Here is an 18,573-nt window from a genome sequence, read left to right as displayed (position 1 = left end):
GCATTGCATTGTCGATCTGTCGTCCTCCACCCATTACTTATCTTCCTCTTCTTCCTCCATTACATTCTTCCACCCTCTTCCTCTTCCTCTCCCTCCCATCCGAGTACCAGTCTTATGTTCTCGAGTACACCCCATGGCATGTCCCTTCCGAAGAGCTTCAAGGCTTCACGTCCTTCCCTCCATCGCTCACATCCTCGATCCTCGTAACCGCATTATCCCCTTCCCCTTCCCCTTCGACCTCGCTCTGAACCTTCTTAACAGGCCTATCCAACCCCTCAAACCTTTGTCCCTTAACCTTCGCGAAGACCCACAATCCCGCCAACCTGATCGCACAGCTTCCGAACAAAAACAACAATCCTCCCACCGGCGCGGCAACGTAAGCTCCGAAAACCCCCCAATCGTCAACATACAAAGTCTTCATGTAAATCAACTCCCCGCCGGCCTTCGCGCTTCCGTAATAAATCGTTCCGAATATGAAAACCGACAGTATTCCTCCGCACCCGCCAATAATAACATCCAATCCGCTCAAAAAGTACAACGCATCCACCAACCCCAATAGTAAAGCGGGAATGGCAGCGGCGCTGACAATGTCCGATATCAAAAATATTTGCAACACGCTGGCGTCGGCTTTAATAGCCACCACTATGACGGGGATGGTAAGTATCGCCACCCCGGCACGGATGTATATCAACGGAAGTTTATTCCTAAAAAGATCATTCGACGCCGTCGATATCAATGCCGATTGCAAACTGTCAAAGACGGCGGTGCTCAACGCCACCACCATCAACAAAACCAACCCGACGACCCAAGCCGGAAGTTCTGCGATCAGATAAAAGAACGCAACGGAAGACCATTCGGATACCGGTCCCCATTTATCGACTCCGTGGGCCCAAACAGCTATGATACCCGTGAAACCGGTAACCGTAAGGATGACGAATATCCACACCCCCGCGATCGCAGATCCGATGTATAAATCCTTATCCGTTCGAGAAGCGAAAGACCGCATCCAGAACGGTGATAGGAACATGAAATTGGTGGAAATGGCAACAGGGAGGATATATAGTAACTTCCAACCCAACAACGTCGCACCGGTAAGCCCCGATGGCCCGATGAGTGACGTATCGATATGCGACTTCGTGCCGATCGAAATGGTGCAGATGACGATCATACAGAGCACCAAAGCACCCTGGATATTATCCGTAACAAACGAGACTCTGAACCCGCCGAGTGAGGTATATATCGTAGTAACCACCACTTCGACGATCAAGGCGGGGAGACCGTTCAATCCGGTCAAAAGATTGATAACGGCGTTGACGGCAGAGAGCTCGGCGACCATGTATAAGAACATGGTTATCATGGTAAGGACGGATAGGTATAGCGCAGCCGGAGCGCCGAAACGGTCGCGCGTCCATTCTGTGAGCAAAAACCCGTTGGGTGTGCGACGACGGATTATGGGGGTCAATACGGCGAATAGAATGATCGGTGAGGCCGAGGCGATGGCGTAGACGAGGAGACCTTGGACACCGGCGAAGGCGCCGATATCAGGATACGTGAAGAGAATACCAGAGCCGAGACCTGGAGGTACCGAAGGATCAAAGGGGGATAAATCAGTGCCTATCGTCTTTTGAAAAGAAAGCAAAGGGGATAAAAGGGGGGGAAAGCGGTAACACGTTCCTCACGCAAGTATTAACTTGATCGAGTTCTGACGGTAAAGTCTCAGCTTTGAAACTTCCTTGGTTCCCGCCATATCTCGAGCGAATCTAGAAAAGATCCTTCCTCGAGAAATATAGACGGGACGAGGAGTTCTAAGCACCCGCAGTGTAGCCACAAAGGAGGGCTGCGTGGTAGATAGATAGGCTCACGAATCACACAAAAGTTCATCGGAGTTATCTTCCACCACGCACCTCTCCGATGAAAACTTCAAGTTTTTTTTTTTTTTTTTTTTAGTTCTACAAACCTCAAGATAGTCACTCGAATGGCTTTTTGCATCCAGAATATATCATTTCTGAAATCCATTGACGAAAATTCGATCGACTAAAGGAGGAGCCATCGGCGAGGCCCTCAACCAAGTCCACTTGCGCGTTGAAAATGTTGCATTTTCGGATTGGAAAATACTGTTCCCGCTTTTTTTTTTTTTTTTTTGCTGAAAAGTTGAATATTCTCGATTGGTATTTTATTACTCACCGCTTGCGATAAAATTTAACGCGAGCGGTATGGCTGCGTCATTCAAAAAAAAAAACATATACACATTAGTATTTATATAAAATCCGCATTTTCTGCAAAGAATCAAACCTCGCTGCGTCCTATTCGACGACAAAAACTCCGCCTTGGATTGGTTCCTAAACTTCCACGCGAAGCCTAGGCCCATCACACTAGGTTATGCATGTTAGCACATGGCAAAGGCAGGGGAAAGAAGAAAAAAAAAGTACGGATAAAGAGATCATAGCTTACAGGAATAATCCATAAGTGAGGTAAATGATGGCATTAGATGCCTGGGTCGACGGTTGACCCATGATGGAATGCGAATGATTATCGAATTATCACCGCTACGCGATATTGAAAATGAGGATGAAGATTATGCAGAAAGATACGATACAGCTGCAGCGCTGAATTTATTTAACAAAAGAAGAATAAACGTTAAACGTCCCATCCGTTCGAAAGGGAGGGGGGAATCGCGCGAACTTTATACAAAGCAGCTGAAAGGGAAAGAAACCCTGAATCATCCAATCTGTTGTAATCTGTATCAAAGCAGCAGCTAACAGAGGTGGCGCAAAGTTTTTGCCATGTCTCATGGGAAAGTGAAAAAAAAAAAAAAAAAAAAAAGCCATTATCTTATCGAAACAGGGAAATTGTCGAAATTGTAATGTAATGTAATGTCATGCGGTCCTCGTGAGCTTCCTGTTCTCCCACACTTCCTACACCGTGCACACCCTCCTTCTGAGAATCCAAGAAGCCCCAGCCTATCAGAGAGCTCGGGAGGCGGGTTAGAAAACCCGGGAACACGGGACGTAATTATCATGTAAAATCCTTCGGCTTCGGCGCCCGAGTGGGGGTTCTTGATAAACGGCTTTGGGCCGCCCGCAATGCCGAACCGGAGCCTATGAGCGTCGACCACTCTTCACGTAAGGGAACAATCGTAATTAGCATGTAGAGCGTAGATGGTGTTGGAAGCATCGTGACCGGCCGGGATTTGCCGTGTTGCACCTGAGACCCATTTTTTGTGGAACGTCGAACAACACCAAATTCACTATCTCCGACCTCAACGTCGACACCGACATCGAGTGAACGTCCATTGCCGCCGCCACAATGTTCCACCGCACCCTTCCCCGTCTTCAGCAGTTCTCCAAGAACGCCGGCATCATGCGCCGGTCTTTTGAATATATGAAATTCGAGACCAAGAAGAGTACCCCACCCCCACCATCCCCAATTCTATCGACTTTGATCATACTGATCGGTGCATAGTCCTCTCCGGCGGATACCTCAGCCCTGACTTCGAAGACCTCTACTTCTTCAATGCCGAAGACCACCTGACCCGCGAACGTATAGACGTAACGTCCGACGCCATCGACGGCGGCCACAGCAAAGCCGACTTCGCCATCGTATCCGAAGAAAACTTCGTCTCCGCGATCCCACGAAAACCCATATCGATGTCGAACCCGGATTACGAAGAATACAAACCAAAGATTCCGACCGTATACGGCCTTTTCCACGGTAACATTTCAAAACAACTACCGAACCAACACCACAGACCCGATGTGGAGGTTTCGGGATTCGCGGCGTTCAGGACCATGCATCTGCCCAAGACGATATTCGGAGCCAGGACGTACGATTTGGGGTTTTACGAATATATCGCGCTGAGGGTCAAGTCGGATGGGAGGACGTATATGGTTAACATGCAGGCCGATACGTATGAAGAAAGAGATTTATACCAACACAGGCTGTTCACACGGAAGCCAGGAGAATGGGAAACCGTGGTGCTGAAAAACGGTGCGTTCGTCAAGACCATGTACGGGGGTATCCTGCTGGAACAGCCGGGCATGCTGGTGGAGAAGATTAGGACGATAGGGCTCAGCGTCACGGACAGGGCCGAAGGGCCTTTCAAAATTGCGGTCCATGCGATTTGGGCGACGAATACACCACCGCCCGACTCCGTGGATGCAACCGTGGTCGACGGCAAGGAAGAATATCTGGACTGGGAACACAACAAGCACCGCGGAGACCGCGTCTGGTGATCGATATCTCCCGTGTCCATTCCTATATTGCTACAAAAACACACCATCTAATAAAACATCAACCCTCTCGAATCCTCCTCACCACCACCTTCCAACCTCCTTCTCACGCCCTCAACCGCCAGCAACTCCACCAGTTTATCCTGCACCTCCTTGATATCCCACAACCCCCTCTTCTTCGCGTCCAAATAACTAACATCCAACACCACCCTCTGCAAATATTTTATCTGCACCGCTCCATCCTTTATCAGATCGACAAGCCGAGCAGGTGTCCCCACAGCGATCCCTATTCTCGTCTTTTTCGCATACTCGATGTGTTCGGAGAGTTTAACGTGCTTTGCGAAGAATTTGGCAATTTGAGAGTCCGTTGTTTGGTATTTTCTCAGGATGCGGACGACGTCGGCGGCACGGAGGGCAGCGGGGGTTACGAAGATCGTATGAGGGGAACCGACGGCTTTTGGAGAGGATTTGAGGTGGGAGATCGAGGATTGGCCTTTCTTCGTGCAAACTGTGGGAGGGACCCAATCGTTAGCGGGTATTCCGTCAGAGGGGCGGTATCAAGGGAACTTGCACTTTTCCATGTACTCGCAGAGGTTCTGGAGGGATCTTTCAGCGGTATGAGATGTTGTGTCGATGTAAATGCTTTCTGTATATAACCCACCCAGCATCATGGTTAGGACATTGTATCCACATGTGTACATAATATGGAGTCTTTTCGGGGCGGAAATACATACCCGATGGAATATGATCTCCCAACTCGACCGTCGACAGGTCTTTATTGAACTTCTGTACCCTCTGTGCGACAAAATCTGCCATTATCTTGGGATCCATCATGGCTATCGAACCGTCGATGCTGGATGCATCTTCTTTTCCACCATCTTTTGCCATAGGTTTCCCATTCCCGTTCCCGTTCCCCTTTCCCTTTCCCTTTCCCTTTCCCTTTCCCTTTACATCTTGTTTTCCTCCGGTCTTTGTGTTCGATTTTTTCGGCTTGTTGGACCCCTTTGCCGGCGCGGATTCCGCATCTGGTGATGTTCGTAGTTTCTTCGCAGGTGCTTCCGGTCGACCTTCCTCGAGCTGCGCAGCCTCTTTCTTCGCGCGCTTCCTCTTACGGCGAGATAATTCGTTTGTAGTCGTCACAGCGCCGTTCGATGTGGCGATGATATCCTCGCCGGAGTCGTAGTCGTCGTCCATCTTTGTTTTTCCTCTCTTGATTTTATGGTCGAAGACGTTGAAAAAAGTTTGAAGGGTTAATTCTGCCGCACAGTCTTGTCATGATCCATGGTCGATGAATGCGGCACCCAAACAAACACGCCCAAACCAATTCGCGACAACATCAACCTCATCGTAATCACCACCATCGCTCCCTCCAGTATACTCTACCACCTTGGACCAAGGGAGGAACAATGTCCGATCCAGATAGCTACAACATTTTCGCTCCCAAAAATGCACTCCGCCGAACACCTCCTACCGATAATAAACCACCATCCCGGGGTCCCACGCCTCTCCGATCAACACCCCGAGCTTCGTCGCCCAAAGGTATACTGAGCAGAGATGTATCGCCGCTACGAGAACCACAGCGGCCAATGACCTCTCCTTTAAGAAATCTCGATTCGGACGATATCGACGGTGTTAGCCACCCTTGCTCTTCTTCCGTGTCAACCGAGTAACTAATGATTTATATGCGTAAAATACAATAGCCACAAACCCAACCGACACCCACCACAACCTCCCGCCACCTCCGCGTCTCGATCACTCCCAGAGCTTCAACGGTCGAACCCGTGACACCGTCTTTCGTCCGTCCGGCTTCATCAATTCCCAATACCTCTGTCCGTCGGAGATTAACCACCCCGCATGCCATCCGTGGTTATTCGAACCGTCCCACACCTCACAAAAACCAAGGGAAACGTCGGAATTCAAGGTTCGCAGCTGAAGATGATGATATCTTTCAGGCGTTGAAACAATTCAGCAAAAGTACCACACCCATACCTATTTAGTATCTTCGAAGGGATGTGTGCTGATAATAGTTGGCAGTAACGGCGCCTAAGAGTAAACCGTTCATCCCCACGCCGAAAGCGATAACGCCAAAAGCCGTCTCGGAACGTCGACAAACCCTCAAAGGCATCCGTCTCCACCGCGACCTAAACGCCGTTTCCTCGGACGAAGAAGCCGATCCGATCCGTCCTCCCAGGCTTTCCAACGTCTCTTTACGACTGATCGGTAAAAGACTTACGATAAAGGACAACCACGAAGCGGAAGAAGACGATGACGTGGAAATAAGCCCGCCGCCACAGCTATCCACCCCACTGAGGGATAGTGGTGATGACGACGATTTGAAGTCCGGAGGAATCGAAACGCCAAGGTTTGAAGTTGCGAGACGGGCGGTTGGGGAGAACGATCGGAGATTTAGCTTTTTGCCGAATATGGGGGATCGGTTTGCGGATTTTGGAGATGTGGTTATGGACGATAGTATCGTGCAGGAAGCTGGGGGCCAGCATATTGCTGAGGTTTTTGAAGGGGAGAGTTTTGCGGTCGACGGGGATGGGATGGAAGGGTTGAGTTTTGCGTATGTATGCCCCTCTATATCGTTGCAAACTTCGAAGGGAAGGGGGAAGTGGGGGTTAATGGGTATGAAAACAACAGTGACCGTACGGTCGACCTGAATGCGCCTGAAGGAGACGTATCGGGCTTCTTTAATGCGCAGGGGATGGGTATCCCGGACGACGAAACAGATTTCCGATTGGAACAAGTTGAAATATCACCACCCTCGGAACTTATAGGGGTTGGAGAAGAAACGGGTGACTTGCCGGAAATCACAAACGAAATTTCTTCGCCGCCGCCGCCGCGCACCCCACCCGCCGACGATACGGAACCGGTATTCGTCGGCTCGGACTTTGATGACGAAGAAGACGACGAAGACGACGATGGGCCCCCGCCATTCCAGCCGGATGATAACAACGACCTGAGATCAACCGTCCAACCACGCCCAACCAAGAAGCCTCGAGGCAGGAAGGAACTCCCACTATCGGCCCACGGGATCCCGTACCCTTCTCTATCAACCAAAGCAATAAAATCCATAATCGCCCGAACGAGCAAACAAAAGATTTCAAAGGAGGCGTTGGCAATGATTGCTTCCGCTTCGGAAGCATATTTCGAAAACCTAGGTGAGGATCTAGGAAGCTTTGCGAAACATGCGAAGAGGAAGACGGTGGAGGAGGGGGATGTCTTGCAGGTTTTGAGGCGGTATGTGCAAATCCTCCCACGGATCAATCTTCATTCGCGAACGGGGTATATACGTTTGGAAAAGTTGGTTAATGTACAGTTTTTGTTTGAGCTACATACAGACACCGCCTCTTAAACGACAAAACGACGGTCTTCTCGCTCGCAAACCAATATTTGCCGAGAGAACTACTGCAGGACATAAAAATCCAAGTTCCTCGAAAGAATCTGCCGAAACAGAGGAGACGAAGAGGGGTGGATGATAGTATGGCCGATGAGACGATCGAGGAAGAGTAAGGCAAAAAGCTAATTCTCCCCCAAGGGAACTTTCCGGCTTTGGGGGAAAGGGAAGGGAAATTTACGCCCAATCCTTCTGCAGTCGGACTTTCTTGGTGATCTCTCTCGGAGGCCGTCGGATGACGAGGTAGAACATTATGGAAGTTGCGATGCCGAGGGAGTACCTTTTTTATGGATTATCGTTAGTATTAGGTATATATTTCTGCGTTTGTCGGTTGCAGCGGAACGGGCTGGCGTAATGGTTCTTTCATAGCGATTCTGATAGCGGCCATATTCTTGTGCACTATATTTGACGATGGAAATGGGATGTATAAGGTACTCACCAAGTAACAATATACTGGAAATGATTGTTCCTAAGGTTAACCTCGGGGACCCTACCGATAGGGATCCCCTTCGACCGCCTATCCATTATCGCAAGGATCGTATGGTCTGTATAATCCTCTCATCAGCCACCCCCCCCCTCAAAACCACAATCATAAAATAAAAAAGAGTATATAATACCCATGGTCTCCTCGACCATAACCTCCTGCGCCCCCGTCCACCCCGCCATCTCCTTAACATCCGGAAAATACCACTTCCCCTCCTCCGGCTTGTTATCCGGCGTAAAACTATTCTTCTTCAACGGTTCCCTCAACAACCCCTCCACGAGTACCTCATCGCTCGGTAACGCCCTCCCCCCCCCGACTCTATACCGTTTCCTCCTGTCGGCGAGGTCCTTCGATATCCACCCCCGGTTGACCAATATGGTAGAAGCATGATCCAACGATCTATCCAACGGCGTGATGACGATATACCCGTTCTCCCCATCGTACAACCTAGGACCCAACAATATCTCCTTGTCGTGTAAAAACTTCCCTCGCGTCGCCACCCTTCTGTAATCGAAGTCCGGTAACGCGGTAACATCCAACACCGGCGGGAGCGGCAACGGAGGTCGGGCGAGCCGGTCTTCGCTCCGAGCTATCAATGAGGTTTTCCAGTTCAACCGTTGGATCTGCCAGGTTCCCAACGCGAAGGCGGTCAGGGGGATCAAGGCTAGGATTATCAGGCCGAGGGGTCGGTGACGACGGTTCGTGCGGACCAGACGCGCGGGTTGGTCGAGGATCGAGGAGAAGTCGGGGTTGTCGCCCGGTTGCCGGTACTGTTGTTGGGAGTAGGTCCGACGGAGGGGCTGTTGGAACGGACGTTTGGACGGAAGGAGGGAGGAGGTTATTCGATGGGTGCAGGTGGGACATATTTTGGAGGGAAAGCGGAGGAAGAGGAGGCGGGGCGATAGGATCGCCGACATTCTGGTGGAGTTATCGCGCGGGGGCAATCGAAGGTTGGAGGTTTATAGGAAAGTTGAAGTTCAAGTTGGCGAGCCGGGGATGGCCTGATATCGTTTGATATCATTTTCGGCCGACAGCCATCTATAATATTATCCGACAATGGAATATATAAAAATACAGACAGAGGTATTAGATAACAGGACTCCCGTATGAAATACTCAAAACCGCTCTCGATGCGATATCATGAAAAAACGCCAATTGCAACATCATCAAAAAATCAAAAATTAAACCGCTATCATGATGTCAAAGAACAAGGACAACGAGAGTACCAAAAAACCATCTTGTGCATCCTCCTCTATAAAACAAAAAAAGACATCCTCAACCAGAACAAACACACCCAACCTTCCTCGCATGAAACAGCGTCATGCTCAAACTAGTATCATTATCCCCCGCAACGGGCGTCGGGTCACTAACCTGCTCCCACGGCTTCAACGAATACTCCACCACCCGTCCTCTCGACGACATCCCCTTCAACCACTCAGAAGTAGCTCCCACATTCCCCGCCACTCCTCCCGTGGGTCCCGTATTCCACGCTTCGATCCCTCCCAACATGTATCCGATCTGTGGTAGGTCATATCTCCGTTTAAGGAAGCGGCGGATATGTTGACGTGACTCTTCGTTCATATCTATAAAACCCACCCACAAAATCAGTATCACTTTCTACCAAGCTGGTAGGTAAGAGAGGGAGGAAAGCACTCACCATCGACAATAGCACAAGCAACATCCAATGCAAATTCTGACATGAAATCGTCATTCTGTACGCTTCTATTCTCCAATAGCGCACAAAGCCCAATCGCCATTCTCCCCTGTTCAACAACACTAGTCTTTGGTGATCTAAACTCCGCCTTATGCAGCGCCACGATCCTCAAGAACAATATAACCCTGGTAGCCCACAATGTTAGCCAAAATCCTCCGATTTCTACTTTGAAAGAATAAGAAGAGAGTACTCACCAACTCCTCAGCCTCCCATAGACCTTCCCAACCGTCTCTTTACCCCCCGTAACCTCCCCATCACTCTGAATCGTCACCTCCCCTCCAGCCCCGCTCAACGCCTGCAGCACGACATTCATCTTATCCGCCAAAATCGGCGGCAGCCAAGTCCCCGTATCCCCACCACCACCATCCCGTCCAGCAGTAACATCAATAGCAGATATCAAACTCCTCGCTAACATCTCTCCAGCCCGTTTAAGCCCTTCTTCATCCGTAGTCCTCTCATCGACGGCAATAAACGCACTAGATGCATTTGGAAATCCGGGAGCGTTCAATATCATTTCCTCGGTGTAGTCTCTGATCTGAGAGACGCATGCGTCGTCAAGGACAGAGACTAGATCTGCCCAGATGGCGCCTCGGTCGCTATTCATTTCTGTAATCGAGCTGACGAACGCCTTTGTCACTGCGTTCCGGAGACTTGCGGATTCAGCGGTATCGGATGCGTGTGATATTTCCGCTTCAAAGATCAACCGCATCTTTAGCTGGCACAATCGAACGCTAAAGTCGTTGACATGCTGTAGTAGCCGCGTAACTTGGACGTCCGCATCGACCTCGGATATATCTAACCTTCGTCAGCATCGCATTTTTAACAAATATGCTTGCACTGAAAACTCACCGCTGCTATCATGCTCATCCAGCAAATGGTCAATCAGTAAACTCAAATGTTTCGAAATTAACGGATTCGACTGCGGCGCCAAAGGCTCCACGAGCTCTGAGACCAAGATATCAAAATCGCTGAACGCTAGGTTCCTTAGCAAATCCAGTACGATATCATTGTTCATACTGTATTCCAACCGGCTGTCGAGATCCGGATCCGCCGCGGCGACGCAGAGCTTAATCGCCTTCCTAAAGATCCCTACAAAAAGCTTCCCGTTCGTCGCACGGAACCTCTTCCTCTCCAGTCTTAGCGAATACATTTCCTAACCCCCAAGTTGTTAGCACCGTTACCCCCCCCAATAACAGTAGCAAAATAAAGCCCACCTGCTCCGTCAAATCCAACTTCCCATCTTCATCATCCAACAGAAGCGCCAGCGTCTGAAATGCCAATTCCGTAACATCCGCAGCTTCAATACTTCCACTGTCTTCCCCAGCCTGCCCCACAATCTCACTGGTAACTCGGATCACATTCTTCAACTCGAAGCAACCCGCAACGAGCATATTCGAAAATGCCACCGCTAAAGTCGGCCGACTCGTGTTTTTGATAATCCCTACCATCCAGCTCTCCATGAGCGGATCGAATGTCACCGGATCGAGTTGTCGAAGGCTCGCGAGTAACCGAGGGAAACGCTTGTATACTGCCATGTCTGTACCCCTAAACCCATTCTCGACTCTTTCAACGAGCACCTTGAACGCCTTCGTAACAGCCGCGGGTTGCACCGTAATAGTTCCCGACAACAGCCCTTCAACCCCTTCGTCCAACTCCCCTTCTCCAAACTCCGCAAGCGTATCCCCCAGCGAATGCGGTAACATGGCCTGCGTCCTCCCTAGCAAAAAGTCACTCTCAAGACTCTGCCTAATATCCCCATCGCACCCTTGATGCTGCGCAAAGTTAAAGAGCGAGGTAGTGAGATACTGTTCGACAGGTCGATGTTCCATCGTCCTTTTGACTTGCAAAGCTTTATATCTATCGAACAGAGTTTTGAGCATATCCCCCACGACACCAATCGCGAAGTATATATCGACATTGGAGGATAGAGTATCCGCTGCGGCCGAAAGGATTTCAGGGTTTTCCGAGTTGGATACGAGCTTGATAACCTCGGCCAGGACACCAAAGTCTTCGAGTTCTTCGAGGACTTTGCGGACTAATAGGAATTCACCGGGAGATATTGTGGAAGGAAGCTCGGAGACGCTGGGGCGCCAACCCAGGCTATTCACTCCACGATTGTCCGATGCCGTACTCTGTGCCTGTCGTTTTCTAACGGCTGCGCAGACCCAGAAACCAAGTTCGGACATCACATTCCTTGTTAGTCCGTGTAAGAACTTGGTTTCTTCGAAAGTGAAAGCAGATTCGCTCTTAACTGCCGCAAGAGATTTATTATTCCCTGTCACAAAAATCCCAGGAATCCGATCCATCACAATCTCCTTTGCTTTTGCCAAACTCGCCGCCTCGGCGTTGACAAAGAACCCCTTCTGCAATAAGAGATTCGACCTCAGATTCCGTTGTGCGCCGGGTGTATGTTGATTGTTCACCGGAATCTCCGCCAGCAAACGTATATAACACGGCTGTTCTTCGTCAATACTTCCGTGACGCATCAGTGCTCCGCGAGAAATCAGCCAGCTCATGTATTTCCCGGCCGTAAAGTGCTTCGACCTGACGAGTTCCGATACAAGGAGGTATACATGTTTCTTGCACCGTCTTCCGCCGCCGGTGGCGAGAAGGAAGTCATGGATCGGGGGCTGGATTTGGATCCCTAAGCGTGAGAACCTTCGAAGGAGGCGGACGGCAAAGTATAGACGGTGCAGGCCAACACGTAGGGATGTGACCGCCCATTCGCAGAGGGCCTTGACTGTTTGGTGGTAGTCCTTCGATAGAGCGAGGAAGCGGGTGGTGACATCCTCGATGTCGTACGGAGCTCGAATGCGATCGAGGAAGTCAATCGCGGATTTGCGAGGTGAGGTGGATCCGTTTGATGATTTAGTGTTACCCGGTTCCAGATTACGGTTTCGGGAGGCGATATTGTTGATACTGGAGATAATGATCGGGTTACTGGTGTCAACACAGGCACGCAGGGGAGCCTCGTTTATCAACCAGCTTTTAGGATTGATGAAGGCTTGTCGATGATTAAGTAGTAGACGCTGGCAAAGTTAGCAAACGATCATCCCTAGCGTATAGGAGGTTCATACTGTAACATGTATCGCAAGCCTCTGTAGAAGCGGCTTGTAAATATCAACCTCTCCAGTTGAAATTATTTGGTTCACCTTCCCCAGCAAAGCATCTACCAGCCTCCGGCCGAACTTACGGCTTGAGACGATGTGATCCCACTCAACCTGAAGGATAAGCATCGCCAATGGTAGCTTGTCCAAAGAGCATGTTTCCAGAAGGCCTAGGTACCATTCCAAGAATGCTCCTCGGTCAAGCAGATTTTCCGAGTATAATTGTGTGGTTAGGCAGAGACTACACTGCATCAGTCCTGAACGTCCAAAATATAAGCGACGCGGTCCTTACATATAAGTCATCCTCGTCTTCCAAGTCGACCGGGCAACGGTAGCCGATGAAGACGGTGAAACTTCTTTCCCATCCGGTTTTTGGGGCCCGTCTTTCCCACAATCTGCCATGCCTTTCTCGAGGTACTGCACCACCCCTTGGGTCCACTCCCTCAACCATTTCGACTCATTCCCCATAGCCAGCGAGCCTGCACCCTTTCTCTTCAAACTCCTCAGTTCGTTCGCACCGACGCATCTAACGTACCACAGCGCCCTCAACAAGGGAATGTTCTTCGCCGTGCATTCGTCCAACAACTCCTTGCCCCTCAACCCCAGCGGGATCGTCCTCGAAAGCCTTCTAAGTGGGATATCTGGGTTGGCAAGATCTCTCAACCATGATTCCTTCTTCGCGCCTGGAAATGTGACACGGGGTGGGAATTTGAACGTTGACGGTGTGTTTATGCGTCCTATGTGCTGGCGTTTTTCTAGGATCGTGACGAATATGGAGGAGATTATATCCACGCCTACGTTCTTTTTTATGAGCGGAGCAAGCAGGACTTTAGCGGAACTTTGTTCGCCCGGGTGCATTTTATCGGAGAAACCGGTTCGTGCGGCGGATTCGGTGACATGGTCTTCGGGGTGGGTTCCTTTCCAAGGGAAGAAGTCGGGGAATTCTATGGATTGTTCAGGTCAGTATGGACTTTGATATCTTCAAGATAAGATAAGAGAGAACGTACTTGGGTCTTTGAGTTCTTTGCCGGAATTATCCCTAAACGGATACGAATGGCATCCCACCGGCGGCTCAATCGTGTACGATTTGAGCTTGTTATCCTTCGATGCCGCCTGAGTAGTCGGCTGGGGAGCGACTTTCTGACGAGTAGACCTCTTAGGTTTCTTATGAGCCGGCTGAGGAAGCATCTTCAACTCCACGGGCATCGAGTTATTGAAGGATACCAGAAACGGCGCCTGAGAGTTCTGCTGCTGTTGCGCCGTTGTAGGAAACGGGAAGGAATAACGGGCCTTTTTACGAGCATTTGTAACGACAAGTTGGCCCTTGGTCGGCATGACAGGCGGGAAGGCTTCCTGTGCTGCGGATCGTAGGACGCTTGGAGATGCAGCGACGGACTTTGTGATCGAACCGCTACGACCGCGAGAGCGGATGGGGGTCGGCAGGGTGGGAGATGTGAGATCGATGACATTGGCGGACTTGGAAGATGTTCGGGAATGTGGCGCTCTAGCTGACTGGGTGGATGATGTCGGAGTCGAGGCGTGGGATTGGGGGCCTGGGATTACGAGGGGACTTGGATTTGCGCCGGTGTGAGGTTGGCTGGGGCGGCGGCCACCACGCTGCTGGCGAGGTTTGGTGACGGTCGACATCTTTGAAGCTTGAAGTCTATATTATATCAGATCTGAATCTAGATCTATAAACATGTCAGTCATATGGATATTAAGTACCAGATGAAGTGAAGCCAAGGAAAGGGAAGCTGGGATCCTTTTTCGTACCGACTGGCGATGGTGGTCCGGCTGTCGCGTTACAGGTACGATGCATATCAGCTCGCGACACGACAGCGACACCATAATTATATGTATACCATGATATTAGAGGGGAAGTCGAGGAGATGTCGATGGAGTGGATATGGATCTCGAAAGCAGATTGAGTGGGTTTATCATCAACTCGGCGCCCGGGGGTCTGTCTAACCAGTACGGTCCGGACAGTCAGCGCAGTGGGTCTCGCCTGCCCAGCCAGCCAGTCACAGCGCCAGGAAATGCCGACTTCAGGGAATCCCCAGCGCATGTTTGTTCATCAACCGTGGCCATGGTGGGGGGCTTTGGAACCAAGACCGCTCCAAGGCTAAATGTATTGACCGTTTGTTCGAGCCGACCGAAATACGAGTTAGCTGGCTATTGCTGTCTGGCCAGAAGACATCTTTCAATAATCTCTCTCGTGCACCCCTGATTATACACCTTACGTATACTATACCTACGGCTTCGGAACACCTACGACTCTCACGCATACACAATGTCGAACAAGAAGGATATGAGGCGACCGGACCTCAGTATGTACACGTCTATATAAGCTAGAAGTGGTCGCGGCGAGCGAGGAAGAAATGCTAATGTTTGACGTCACGTAGTCGTGCCGTACCAGGCACCTCCACCACCGAGCCCCGAAAGTACGTGACTTCCCTCCATATCCCGTCGCATTGCTTGCGTTTTAGAGGTATGGAATTGCTGACATGATCTGGGGTATGTAGCTTCGACGGATATGAGCTGTATGTGGAGATTCCAGGTCTAGAATGTACGGGATGGGAAGGTTGGACGGAACTGACACGGTTGGACTCGGAACAGCGACAATGGCTTCGACACTGCCGATGGCTGCAGTAAGACCTCACTATTGAAATTCTGTTTGAAAAATGGGCATGCTAATGGATGCATTTCTAATTTACAGATGTTCTTGCGCAACCGGTACGCTGTCCCGTAAATTATACTTCAAACCTGATATAACCGCGTATCTAACGACACGGACGATACAGAACAATTGCATGGTACGACCTCTTACGCAATTCCTGGGAATGGGATGGAACAGCGTGCTTATGATAAACCAGGGCATCGATGTCCTTCGCCGTCCAGACCTGGCTATCCGAGACTCCGGCACAAAAAGCCGCAGGAAAGCAGCCTGCCCTCTTCAGCGTTCTCTTTGCCGGTTAGTCCCTTTCTCAAAAGACCACCCGTGGAGAGACTAAAACTAATGGGTTTGAAACAGCAATCTCGATTGTAGTTGTAAGTGGGAATATCCGGTTGAAGATACTCAACGAGAAGATTTGAAGAGAATCGGGTGACTAATGTGTCGATCATGATGACGACGATATATACAGTCGTACATGCCAGGTGCCCCAAGGCCAATTCCGACCGGCGCCGGAGCCCCAGCAGCCCAGCCTGCTCAGTAGACCTACCTCCCTACTTACTTGGGCACCTAACCTGGGTACTTTTTTACTCTGTCGATGGCCAGACGGGCAGGCTACGTTATAGATTTATATTTTCTTGCCAGTCAGAAGACCGAGTGTGTACTGTATATTATAATCCCTTCCCATACTCACTACAACCTCCTAATTCCTATCTATAAGCTCGTCTCGGCCCGCTCCGAAGCCACGTAAAAAGTACTTGTTATCTGTGCATGTGTGCCTGGTGTAGCATAAAAAGTGGCCAGCAGAACAAAAAAATAAACGATAAAGGAAAGGCGGCATCAGAAGAGAATGTGATAACGGGTCCGGAATATGTGGTGTACGGTGGGCTTGGACTGGTTTGGTCCTTTCGGCTGGACAAGGCCAAAGCGGCTGTCTTGGCTGCAGAGAAGCCTCCAATCCATGCAGAGAATCGAAAAGCTGGTACTTTCCCACAGCCACCTCGATGTACGATTGCATCAGGGAAGTGGTACACTCACACAAAGCGAGCAAGTTAGCTATACCGGGGCCGTCGTTCATTCGCTAGTTCCCTCGGTTGGGTTGGTTGGGTGGGATTTTTCTCTTTCACCATGGCTAACTCCCTAAGCTTTGTCAGAGCCTGGTCCGGTCAGGTCAGGTCAAGCTGTGATACCATGCTATACCCAAGGTAGATAGATGTAGAGCGTAGGTAATAAGTTGGAGGTCGTTGGCTGTGATAATGAATGGTGTTGTGTTGGTCGATAGTGTAATAAATAAGCTTCGGCCCCTCTTTCTCTTTCTCTTTCTCTCTCTTCATCATCATCACTTCTTCCTTCTTTCCTGTCATCGTTCGACCGACACATCTCCACTCTTCCATTTGCTGCCTTTCTGTTTTCTTCTCTTTCCATCCATCCATCCGACATCTTAATAGTCTCGTTCATCTTCTTCTCCGCTTCAGAAAGCTTGTAGTCCTCTGCAATCACAAAGGTGGGTTCGAGCCGGTCTCTATCTATCTCTTCCTCACTTTCACTCTCCCGTCCATACCGTACCACGCGACTGCTTCCTGTCCCTACAAGTGGTCAACCCGTCCAATCACATTTTCTTCGGGCTCTCCCTCTTCTGTCTCGCCTGGCTTGGCTTGCCTCCCTCCCAACCTATTCCGTAGCTAGCCAGCCCTAGTTATTACTCATTCTGTCCGCTTGCACTGCCCTTTGCCACCCCCAGAACGTCCACCGCTAGTATATATATATTCGCTCATATCACCATCGTTCTCCTTTAAATACTCCCCCATCCTCCATACACCATACATTAATTCCGCCCTCCGCTGACACCTCCACCAACAGCCTCCATACTTTTCTCCCCACACCTTCCTTCAACCCTCCGCCAAATACAAGAACCGTTCTTTAGGGTCACCCCGAAACAAACGCAGTTTATGTCCCTCGATAACCTCAAGTCGTTTGATCCCTTCGCAGAGACCGATGGTGGGGACGACAAAAAGGATTATATCCATATCCGTATCCAACGTAAGTTTTTTGCCGTGGCCACTTCCAGCCAGAACTATTTGGAACCGACCATCTAACAACCCGGGCAGAGCGTAATGGTCGTAAGACTTTAACCACCGTTCAAGGGCTTCCCAAGGAAATCGATCCCAAACGTGTTCTCAAATTTGCCAAGAAGGAATTCGGTAAGCCTTCCCTCTTCAAGTATCACTCCCAGAACCAGACTGACGTGAATTCTCAGCCACCAACGGCTCCATTGTCGAGGATCCAGACCTCGGTGAAGTTATCCAGCTCCAAGGTGACCAACGTCAGAAGATCTCCGACTTGATGGTCAGTTCTATGGGCATAAAGAAGTCCAATATCAAGGTGAGCCGCTACAACTACCAGCCAATCAAAAACTACGATGGTCAACACAATCTAACAATCACCAGATCCACGGTTTCTAAATCCATGATACCTTCCGTACTTTGAGAGAGAACAACGACCTATTTGCATCCCTTCAATTCCTCTATCACACCTTACGACCTCGAGCCGGGAGAAACTATGCGAATCACCAGCCGCATGATATCGTAATGAGACTGGTTTGATTTTCTTCTTCTGTCGATCGATCGATCATAACAACCCGGCTGGTGTTACCTTTTCTCTCTTGTTCCGGTTTCTCCTGCATCGTTAATTGTGTTTTCGAAAACGCCGGACAAACGAGCCATATATGATACCCCGGGATTAAATACGTCTTTGTTTTTCTTTTCAATTCGGACATCACGGAGCCATTATTCTTAAATCGCCGGTCTCCCTTTCGGGCTCTTCCTTTGTTCTTTTCCTCTAACGGGTGTCTTTCATTCTTCCCTTTTTGCTGAGGACTTTGCTTTCTGTTTTCTTTTATATTCCACCGTCGAAAGAAAAGAGGTGGATCCGTTCGCTGGAATTATCGAAACCGCGTCTGCCCTGGATC

The 18,573-nt window shown here is 49.9% G+C and overlaps 9 protein-coding genes across 9 annotated transcripts; 4 read left to right on the top strand and 5 right to left on the bottom strand.

Annotated features, from left to right (window-relative positions):
* Positions 1–157: 157 nt before the first annotated feature.
* Positions 158–2,513, bottom strand: DFL_001150 (uncharacterized protein; the record flags this gene model as incomplete). The annotated part of the gene is made up of 4 exons (XM_067629727.1): positions 158–1,614; positions 2,185–2,217; positions 2,293–2,372; positions 2,452–2,513. 4 exons carry the CDS (start codon positions 2,511–2,513, stop codon positions 158–160), a joined length of 1,632 nt encoding a protein of 543 aa, XP_067495718.1.
* A 793-nt stretch (positions 2,514–3,306) lies between these two features.
* DFL_001149 (uncharacterized protein) lies at positions 3,307–4,232 on the top strand (the record flags this gene model as incomplete). The annotated part of the gene is made up of 2 exons (XM_067629725.1): positions 3,307–3,403; positions 3,463–4,232. 2 exons carry the CDS (start codon positions 3,307–3,309, stop codon positions 4,230–4,232), a joined length of 867 nt encoding a protein of 288 aa, XP_067495717.1.
* Positions 4,233–4,279: 47 nt separating this feature from the next.
* Positions 4,280–5,423, bottom strand: DFL_001148 (uncharacterized protein; the record flags this gene model as incomplete). Its single annotated transcript, XM_067629724.1, has 3 exons — positions 4,280–4,737; positions 4,801–4,875; positions 4,964–5,423. The coding sequence occupies 3 exons, from the start codon at positions 5,421–5,423 to the stop codon at positions 4,280–4,282; spliced, it is 993 nt and encodes a 330-aa protein (XP_067495716.1).
* A 212-nt stretch (positions 5,424–5,635) lies between these two features.
* On the top strand, positions 5,636–7,745 carry DFL_001147 (uncharacterized protein; the record flags this gene model as incomplete). The annotated part of the gene is made up of 5 exons (XM_067629723.1): positions 5,636–5,860; positions 5,930–6,203; positions 6,264–6,795; positions 6,873–7,472; positions 7,574–7,745. The coding sequence occupies 5 exons, from the start codon at positions 5,636–5,638 to the stop codon at positions 7,743–7,745; spliced, it is 1,803 nt and encodes a 600-aa protein (XP_067495715.1).
* Positions 7,746–7,806: 61 nt separating this feature from the next.
* On the bottom strand, positions 7,807–9,030 carry DFL_001146 (uncharacterized protein; the record flags this gene model as incomplete). Its single annotated transcript, XM_067629722.1, has 3 exons — positions 7,807–7,909; positions 8,069–8,174; positions 8,247–9,030. The coding sequence occupies 3 exons, from the start codon at positions 9,028–9,030 to the stop codon at positions 7,807–7,809; spliced, it is 993 nt and encodes a 330-aa protein (XP_067495714.1).
* Positions 9,031–9,388: 358 nt separating this feature from the next.
* Positions 9,389–14,581, bottom strand: DFL_001145 (uncharacterized protein; the record flags this gene model as incomplete). Its single annotated transcript, XM_067629721.1, has 8 exons — positions 9,389–9,696; positions 9,771–9,952; positions 10,022–10,622; positions 10,677–10,980; positions 11,042–12,856; positions 12,905–13,175; positions 13,227–13,878; positions 13,942–14,581. The coding sequence occupies 8 exons, from the start codon at positions 14,579–14,581 to the stop codon at positions 9,389–9,391; spliced, it is 4,773 nt and encodes a 1,590-aa protein (XP_067495713.1).
* A 21-nt stretch (positions 14,582–14,602) lies between these two features.
* On the bottom strand, positions 14,603–14,999 carry DFL_001144 (uncharacterized protein; the record flags this gene model as incomplete). The annotated part of the gene is made up of 2 exons (XM_067629720.1): positions 14,603–14,625; positions 14,708–14,999. 2 exons carry the CDS (start codon positions 14,997–14,999, stop codon positions 14,603–14,605), a joined length of 315 nt encoding a protein of 104 aa, XP_067495712.1.
* Positions 15,000–15,224: 225 nt separating this feature from the next.
* DFL_001143 (uncharacterized protein) lies at positions 15,225–16,149 on the top strand (the record flags this gene model as incomplete). The annotated part of the gene is made up of 9 exons (XM_067629719.1): positions 15,225–15,261; positions 15,337–15,375; positions 15,457–15,474; positions 15,551–15,582; positions 15,651–15,667; positions 15,736–15,747; positions 15,808–15,905; positions 15,966–15,982; positions 16,078–16,149. 9 exons carry the CDS (start codon positions 15,225–15,227, stop codon positions 16,147–16,149), a joined length of 342 nt encoding a protein of 113 aa, XP_067495711.1.
* A 584-nt stretch (positions 16,150–16,733) lies between these two features.
* On the top strand, positions 16,734–18,067 carry DFL_001142 (uncharacterized protein; the record flags this gene model as incomplete). Its single annotated transcript, XM_067629718.1, has 6 exons — positions 16,734–16,810; positions 17,054–17,109; positions 17,466–17,645; positions 17,714–17,806; positions 17,863–17,987; positions 18,053–18,067. 6 exons carry the CDS (start codon positions 16,734–16,736, stop codon positions 18,065–18,067), a joined length of 546 nt encoding a protein of 181 aa, XP_067495710.1.
* Between the last annotated feature and the right edge of the window lie 506 nt (positions 18,068–18,573).

Source organism: Arthrobotrys flagrans (assembly GCF_004000055.1).
Source record: "Arthrobotrys flagrans strain CBS H-5679 chromosome Unknown unitig_15, whole genome shotgun sequence".
NCBI lineage: Eukaryota > Fungi > Ascomycota > Orbiliomycetes > Orbiliales > Orbiliaceae > Arthrobotrys > Arthrobotrys flagrans.
This window is presented reverse-complemented; position numbering and strand designations above follow the sequence as displayed.